This window comes from Neltuma alba, unplaced genomic scaffold (genome assembly GCF_004799145.2).
Source record: "Neltuma alba isolate B1F8T4 unplaced genomic scaffold, ASM479914v2 tig00012135_pilon, whole genome shotgun sequence".
Classification (NCBI taxonomy): domain Eukaryota; kingdom Viridiplantae; phylum Streptophyta; class Magnoliopsida; order Fabales; family Fabaceae; genus Neltuma; species Neltuma alba.
In genome coordinates this window covers 293,879-302,531 of record NW_021636686.1, presented here as the reverse complement: position 1 = coordinate 302,531, position 8,653 = coordinate 293,879, and the positions used below count along the sequence as shown (strand labels likewise).

The window sequence follows — 8,653 nt, the reverse complement described above, 5'->3', positions numbered from 1 at the left end:
CCTAGTTGAAGTGAAAGAGAATTGACGGAATCTGCTGACCTTGCACTGTGAACTTGGTGATCATGGCCCTTAGATGACGCAGAAGCTTCCATTATTGAGATCTCGGGTGTATCTTGAGTTGATTTAAATCCCATAAAGTTTCTCTCATGCAATGCATCCAAAAGTTTTGTCATTCTCTCATTAAATCGAAACTGTGATCGACATTGCTCCCACGTACCTGGAAGCTTCACAAGATCGCCTAGAAATTGACATAGACCACGCAACCCACTATTCCGTCCAATTGAGGCAACTATAGATGATACGCTTTGCACGGATTCTTCAATACCGGATTGAGGAAAATCATGAGGTGACATCCAAGACCATATGAGAGAAGGAAATATATCTTGCCCTCTTCCTTCATGACCAGGGAAAGATACATATCCATGCTTAAGCCCTTCCAATCTTGCTAATGACTTGGGTAGTTGTGTTATGGAAGTGTTATCTGCCATAAGACTTGTCAAGGACTCCATTTGCTCAATATCTTCTTCTAAATGGTCAATCAATGAACAACCAGAAATAATGAAAGTCTTTAATGATTTCAACTTGTAGGTGCTTCTAGGAAGATCTTTGAGGCTCTTGCAATCTTTTAGATTAAGATGAAGGAGAAATTTTAGATCCCCAATGCTCTCATGAATTAAAATCAAGCTCTCACAATCTTTCATCATAAGCTTTTCAAGGTTTGGTAGATATGTAAAATCAGGAGTTTGTGTCAAGAAAGGTGAATGACTGAGATTTAGTGTCCTCAACATTGGCAACTTCTACAAAACATGCATGTGAAGAATTAGAAGCTTTATACAAGAAGAATTATATTATGAGTGTTGTTGATTATCTTCATAGATCGTAACAACAAACATATATACCTTGGAATCTTTCCAAACTACTTTGAGGTTGCTACGTTTGAAGTCAATAGCAACTAGGTTTTCTTGGTAAATGTTGGTTGGAGTGTAATTTGATGGAAATCCATGCCAACGAACCCACCTGAGCTTTTTAGAAAGATGTTTATAATCTCCTTTAAGATTTACATAGTCTAGTTGGCGCAATCTGAGTTTCTTCATCTTCTTAAATGCCTCAGAATCAATGGGATCACTATGGGTTTTTGATACCTTTAGAGATATACCCTCAATAGCTTCGGTTCCCTATACAGACATAGGAGAAAAAATGTTATAAGCAAGGAAAAACATATGATAAATGTTGAGAGAAAGCCAACAACAGCCAACATGTATATATCTCTTGCGCACAAGATTGCTATGACAAAGGCTATGAAACACGTATAATGTAGCAATGAAAAATGAAGATGATAATTGTATTTTAGAAAAAGATAATGCATCCCTTGATATCAAAACTTGGAAAATAAAGCAGTATATTAAGAAAATTCTTACTGTATGATCTGTTAACACATCAAGCACATCTTCTCGAGACCATAGTCTGCTATGTTTCTTAGGATCTTTAGGTGGGCTTCCACGGATGATTTCTTTTCCCATTTCTTGTAATAAATAATGCATTTCAAGCCTATTATTTCTACCTACTTTCACCAAGCTCCGCTCTATGAGGATTTGTAATCCATTTTCAGCATGAAGTTCACAACCATCTAATATCTGTGTAACATAGTTCCTGTCCTTGTTGATAAAGAAGCAACATATGTCAAGGAAAATATCCTTCTCTGAATCATCATCCAATCCATCATAGCTTATTTTTAACTTTTCATGTATACTTTTAGTAAGAATCCTCTGTAATTTGGACAACACATTCTCCCATTGTTTAATTGTTCTCCCACGCAAATAGGAGCCAAGGATTTCAAGAGCCAGTGGAAGTCCATCACAATATGCAACTACCATGTTAGACAATTCTTTAAAGTCTTCATTTGGATTGGCTTGTTTAAAGGCATGCCAACTAAAAAGTGTAAGAGACTCCATTCGATTCATTTCTTCTATTTCATATTTATGGTCTGCATTAATGGCGTCAAGTAAATGGCTATTTCTAGTTGTTATGACCACTGTACTTCCAGGACAAAACCATTCAAGACTACCACAAAATGTGCTCAGTTGATTGACACTATCCATGTCATCCAATACAATAAATGATTTTATCTTGGGAAATCTTTCTTGAATTATTCTTTTTCCTCTGTCAATGTTAGGTATCTTGGGAACTTTTACTTTAAGGATAACAAAAATGAGTTGTTTTTGCAAATCGACTTGGCCATTAACATGCTTTGAAGTTTCTCTTATATTTGCAAGAAAACTTCTTGCTCTTCTAAACTTACAGCCAATTGTACTGTATTGTAAATGGCTTTGGCGGCAATTGTTTTGCCGATGCCTCCCATCCCCCAGAGGCCTACGTTAAGAGGTTTTTGAGATCTCTTTTTTGACCATTCAATTGTCAATTCATGAATCCGTGATTCTATTCCCACTGGATGCTCAGCAACAAATAATTGTCCATGGTCTACTCTTTTAGAAACACTCTCAACAATAGTCTCAATCAACTCACTTTCCGACCTGTCAATATTAAATATCAATGAAACAATATAATCAACCACATATATAACATTACTACCAAAAATAAAACCCACAAGACTTATCTTTAAATAGAAGATGTTAGTGGACCTTTGAGAGTGGGAGATGGACCAACTTAGCCACTAAATATTTATATGCATCATAGGAAAACTTTCAAGCATTGGATAAATGAGTGGGCATTAATTGCTGGAACCTAATAAGAGAGGGCTTCAAAAGAAGGCCAATGGGTGTTAGAGCTTTATGTTAACATTGCTCAGTTTCTTTGTAAGTTCGTCTAATTTATTAATAATTTCAACTTAGAATTACGAAGATCTACATTAGTAATAAAATATCATATGATATGATATTATTCATTCACGAACTTATGTATAAATACTCAACATAGATATCTTTATACACTAGGCTTCTCAAGCATATGTGCAACAATCAATCGACAAATTCTTTTTTTTTTTTAACAAGATATGAGACCCTTTCCCTTAATTTAGGCATATGTAAATAAACAAACAAGGAAGGGGACATCATATCTATAAATTTTGTGGAGCAAATTTTATATACAACAAAAGAATAAATCAGTGTTATCATAAAATCAACTTTATCATAACCACTAATACAATTATCCAACAAGTAGGTGATATTTATACTATTTGAATTACAATTAACTAGGCAAGTAAATGTAGTCTCGATGCACAACTTATTACCAAAATAATCTAAGATCATGTAAATAAATATGGAATCACAATTAATTGAGAGCCATACTTTGATAATTCAAATCTATTAAACACTAGAAATAAATATGTGTGAATGCAAGTTTGTGCTTGACACAAATTTCAAAATATGAAAAAGATAAATTTTTTTTATTATTGTATGTATAAACCTTGTTTTCAAACTTGTTATAACTATGCTTATATTAAACAAAATTAGGGAAAAAAATCACAAGTATAATTTAAATAATAAAAAATTTAATAAAATTATTTATTTTCAATAATACAAAATAATGTTGAAAAGATTTTTTTCTCTAAAAATTTGTTTCATTAGAGGAACCAAGACAAAACAAATAACAAATGCAACTTAAAAGCCACAAATAACAAATACAGCGTGAAGGCCACGAATAACAAGCACATCGTTATGAATATTAGGCGCAGCACAAATTCCACGGAGGAAAAGTCCACGTGCCATGAATAACAAGCACAACGCATACAGATGCCATGAATATTAAAATAGCAAGGGCTGCATGGAGACCACGAATAACAAGCATGGCACCGAGGTCATGAATAACAAGCATGGCACCGAGGTCATGAATAACAAGGGCTGCACGCTACGACTGACAAGCACTTTGTGTCTAGTTCCTGTAATAAAAGGGTTCAGAGTCCTATAAGAAATCATTTATCTCAATAAATGCAATTTACTCATGTATATTATAAAAATTCAATCTTATAAGAGATTTGCAAAATTTTCATAATCCATATCTCCAAACTCCTTTCATAAATTCAATCAAAAGAAAATCAATATGCATATCAAATTTCAGTTACGACAGTTATCAACTTCTATTATAACTTCATGTTAGGACCATGTTTCAAGCAAATATGCAAACATGAGAAGTAAACATCAATTGTTCAAGTACTAATGATAGGTAGCAGGTAGCATGCACTTAGGCTTGAAATGTCATTCCCAGTCAATCATTCAAACCAACTCTTTCCACCAAAATAAATAATAATAGGAAGTTATATCCAAGAAAATTTTTTAACATTAAAGAACAACTCAACTCAAATCAATACCATAATATGCGTTAAATCAATCACATAAAATCAGTTTTGTATCGCATAAGCTTCCTTCCAACAACTTCCAGACACCTTATTATATGTTATTGCTTCCTCAAACTTATTAATATAACAACAACAACAACAACAACAACAATAATCTTAATGACAAATTATTATGAGAAAATTAGCCAGAATGACTTGGGAAGAATCGTATTTATTGGGGAAATAGCTTGTAAGAATTGCAATTATTTAGGAGAAGCAAATATCAAAATATAAATTTTAAAATATTAAATTGTCTTTAGCCAAAGATATTACATTCTCTCCTATATTCAGAATTTTTGTTAAAAAAATAAAACTAAAAGTTCTCATCACCCACGTGATTGTATTATTTATGCAAGCAAAATGTCGGAGAACAGAATTATTTAGGGTTAATACAACTACTATCCGGTCCTTATTTTGCAGCAACTGGGGAAATTTTCACACGCCACTTGAGGCCGCATGGGAATGTATTTTGAGTTTGACAAATAATCATTTCTTTTTTTCTTAAATGAGAGTTGGTTTAATTAGAGTATTACCGATATGCTGAAGAACTAAAGCCGGAAATCTTGGCAGCTTCCTTGAGTACGCTCCTCCACTCCATCACCTTCCACCACATCACTCCATCGTTCTCCCTTCCCAACCTTTCTTCGTGTCGTTCAATTGCTTCACCATATCTGCCTCGTTGACTTCGAACTTCAGACGGATCTACTTCATAGAATATGGGGATAGCCACCCGACCTAGACGACGTCGACACTCCATTATCTTCACGAGTTCATCCAGACACCACCTGGAAGAAGCATAATCTGGAGAAAATATTAGCAACGCAATTTGTGATCTTTCAATTGCTTGCATTAATGAGGCAGAGACCTCTTCTCCCCTTTCAAGCCCTGAATCGTCCATGAAGGCGTGGATTCCTGACTGTCTTAGAGCCCTATAAAGATGAGAAGTGAAACCGTGACAAGTGTCTTCACCTCTAAAACTCAAGAACACGTCATAATTGAACCATTCATCAACTTTTGGTTCATCAACTTGTGGCTCTATTCTCATTGAATGCTCCTCAACCAACGGTAATACTCTTGAAACTTCCTCAACAATTTTCTTAAGCAGCTCGCTTTCGGACCTGATGTCAACATTAAATTAACCATCCGGGAAACCATAATTAGCCAGCATCATTGCTAGAAACAAACCAGCAAACAAGATACTGACTACAGCTTTTTAGAGGACCATTAAGAATAAGAGAGGGACCAGTTTAGCTACTAAGCATGTGCATGCATCATAAGAAAACTTTCAAGAAATTTTTCTCCACAACATTTTTTTTCTTAGTTGAAAGTCTTCTCCAGTGGAGGCAAGGCAATCCTGACTATAGCTTTTGCATAAAAAAATATAGTAATAGATTGTTTGGCTGTTTTTAATTTCATTAACATTACATGAGCTTTTTAAAACTGACATACATTTATTATAAAATAAAAATAAATTCTACAAAGTTCGTTTGAATTTTCTAAAATTGCCTAAATTTTACTTTTATTTTCACAACAGATATAGCCTTTCTAAAGATATAAAAAATTATAAAAGGTCTCGACTAAATTATACAATTTTTATTTTTAATTGAATTTTGTAATGATTTTTAAAATAAAATCATTAATGTTAATAAAACTGAACAATATATGTAATATGTGTGCATTTTTTTAATACATATCTAATTCAAATGTAAAAATCGAGGGGAATTTTTTTCTATTTAGTGGAACTTAAAAATCGGTATTAGTTTTAATAATAAAATATGGGAGAGAATATGTGTGAGGTTTGATTAAGGAAAATTTAGATTTTAGCATGTGGTCTTTGTAAATAATTATAATTTTTATGATCCCCCCCCATTATATTAGCATTATCATCAGTTCCTCTCTCTAATTCTTTTTACCAAAGTATGAATTTAATTTTGAATTCTCAATATATATCCAATTTTTGTAAATAATTATAATTTTTATGATCCCCCCACTATATTAGCATTATCATCAGGTTCCTCTCTCTAATTTTCTTTTTACCAAAGTATGAATTTAATTTTGAATTCTCAATTATATCCAATTTCTCGGAGCGCTGCTTGAGGCCGTATGGGAAAATATTGAGTTTCACCTATACATATATCACCATTTCCTTTTCTTTCTTCAAATGAGAACTGTTTTAGAACACATTACCGACATTCTGATGAAGGAAAGCCGGCAAGGCTGGCAGCTGCCCTGAGTGCCTTCCTCCATCGCAAAACCCGATCAGTATTCCCTATCGTTCTGAACCATTGCTCGTGTCGTTCCATTGCTTCACCACATGTGCCTGTCTGATGACGAACATCAGACGGATCTACTCCATAGAATATGGGTATAACCACCTGGGCTAGACGTGTTCGACACTCCATTATGTGCAACAGCTCATTCAGACACCACCCGGAAGAAGCATAATTTTCAGAGAAAATAACCAACGCAATTCGTGATCTTTCAATTGCCTGAAACAATGAACCGTAGATGTCGTCTCCGCTTTCAATCCCTGGACGGTCCATGAAAGCATGGATTCCTGACTGTCTTAGGGCGTTATAAAGATCAGAAGTGAAACCATGACGAGTGTCTGCGCCTCTGAAGCTCAACAACACGTCGTAAGTCCATGCTGGTGCTGTGGACGAAGTTGAAGAAGAAGAAGAAGAAGAAGCCATCGTTTATTGAGGGAATCAGAGGGAGGCCGATAAAAACGCTTAACGGATCACAAGATATAGGGGAATATCGATGGCGGCCACGAGAATGTGACTGCATAACTGCTCCATTTATATTAATGCTTTAGGACTAAAGCCAGAGTTAAGAGAAACAAGTCAGTCAATTATAATTTAGTTGCACGCTTCTTTTCTCTTTTTTTCCTTTTGTAAGTTGCTTGCCACTTTATATTCTCTTAAGCTACCTACCGTCGGATTTATATATACATTATATTGTTGACGTCTGTTCAGAAGATACACGATATTATTGACGTCTGATTTATAGATAACTAATTTTTTTAATTAGATAATTCTATTATTTGTGTCTTATAAAAAAATGTAGGGAATATAAATAGTCTTTGTTTAGGCTGGTATCTACGAAAAAGTGGCCAGGTTTATAATAAATTCATTTATTATTAGCCACCCAAGTTCGAATACTCTATTACAAAATGCCAGGCTTGAAAGAAAAGAAAAATTAATCTGACGTCCTTATAGTTTTTTAAAGTTTTTTTTTTTAGATAATTTAGCTTTCTGCCGACAGATTCATCAGTTCTTGCCAATAAATAATAAGGATTAACTGAGTTGAAAAAATTTCCATTAGATTACTGGCTGGATAATCACTATACATCTGTCTTATTCCACTATCACTATAGGTCTCTACAATCGTCTTGTTTGTTTCGCGCATGGTATTGTCTCAATTCTCAGTTCCCTTTGTCTCTACGGTGCTGATCGTGTTCACTTTTACCTTGATTGTTCAAAGACGGATCATCTAAATCATTTTACTTCTTATCTTTGATTCATTTCTTTATTGTGTTTTCTTCTCCTTTCGCTGTTCATATCCAACGCCGCGAAGAGTAGTCAAAAGACTCAATAAAAAAATTTAAGGCTGATTCAAGATCAAAAGAAACTATATAAGAACTACCAGATTAATTTTCCCCAAGGAAATCAAGTCAGTCAGTTATGATTTTTTTTGGGGCCTGGAGTCAGTTAATTATAATTTAGTTATGATTTTTTTTCCTTTTTAAGTTAGTTCTATTATACTATATCCAATCTTCTTTTATGAAATACAAATAATTAAATTATGCAAATAAAAAATAGTTAAAATTGATTACAGGTAATAAATATATAAGAAAATATAATTTATTTTTAAAAAGCATCCTTGTTTATGAAACGAGAGTGTACCCGTTTGGATGATGTTGAACAAAAATGTGATTTGCGGCTTTTTACCTTTTATAAGTAATATTAATTAGAAGTGATGTTGGTTAATCAAAATTTTGAGTTGGATTACTCTTTTAATAAGTGACTTTGAGAAATTTGATGATATTTGAATTTCATTTATTAAAATCTTTTATAGATGCATGATTATAAAAAAGGATATAAATTTTATAATTAAAAGAACAAAAATGGAAAATGATATTAAAAAATTCAAATGGTGGGAAAATTTCAGTCACCCCCTTCAGTAGCCCATTAATATCAGTCAACCTTAAAAAAAATTCTGAAATTTCATCACACCCCTTTGACTAAAATTTTCTGTGTGAGAAGAGAAAAATATCCTTACTTTATGAGTTGTAAATGG

General features: G+C 33.4%; 3 protein-coding genes across 3 annotated transcripts; all 3 read right to left on the bottom strand.

Moving 5' to 3' along the window:
• Position 1: 1 nt before the first annotated feature.
• Positions 2–1,874, bottom strand: LOC114723342 (TMV resistance protein N-like). The gene is made up of 4 exons (XM_028909538.1): positions 1,419–1,874; positions 900–1,175; positions 218–797; positions 2–45 (listed from the first exon to the last, which is right to left on the bottom strand). The coding sequence occupies exons 1-4, from the start codon at positions 1,872–1,874 to the stop codon at positions 2–4; spliced, it is 1,356 nt and encodes a 451-aa protein (XP_028765371.1).
• Positions 1,875–4,880: 3,006 nt separating this feature from the next.
• Positions 4,881–5,396, bottom strand: LOC114723341 (TMV resistance protein N-like). The gene has a single exon (XM_028909537.1). It carries the CDS (start codon positions 5,394–5,396, stop codon positions 4,881–4,883), a length of 516 nt encoding a protein of 171 aa, XP_028765370.1.
• Positions 5,397–6,489: 1,093 nt separating this feature from the next.
• LOC114723367 (TMV resistance protein N-like) lies at positions 6,490–7,102 on the bottom strand. Its single transcript, XM_028909561.1, has one exon. The coding sequence runs from the start codon at positions 7,042–7,044 to the stop codon at positions 6,535–6,537; it is 510 nt and encodes a 169-aa protein (XP_028765394.1). The 5' UTR covers positions 7,045–7,102; the 3' UTR covers positions 6,490–6,534.
• Between the last annotated feature and the right edge of the window lie 1,551 nt (positions 7,103–8,653).

Excerpts from the sequence above, each read along its gene's own strand:
- LOC114723341 (XM_028909537.1), bottom strand. The coding sequence starts at position 5,396 with ATGAGAATAGAGCCACAAGTTGATGAACCAAAAGTTGATGAATGGTTC.
- LOC114723342 (XM_028909538.1), bottom strand. The coding sequence starts at position 1,874 with ATGGTAGTTGCATATTGTGATGGACTTCCACTGGCTCTTGAAATCCTT. Across the intron at positions 798-899 it reads TAGTTTGGAAAGATTCCAAG|AAGTTGCCAATGTTGAGGAC; the intron begins GTATATATGTTT and ends CATGTTTTGTAG. Across the intron at positions 46-217 it reads CGATCTTGTGAAGCTTCCAG|TGCAAGGTCAGCAGATTCCG; the intron begins GTACGTGGGAGC and ends CCAAGTTCACAG.
- LOC114723367 (XM_028909561.1), bottom strand. The coding sequence starts at position 7,044 with ATGGCTTCTTCTTCTTCTTCTTCTTCAACTTCGTCCACAGCACCAGCA.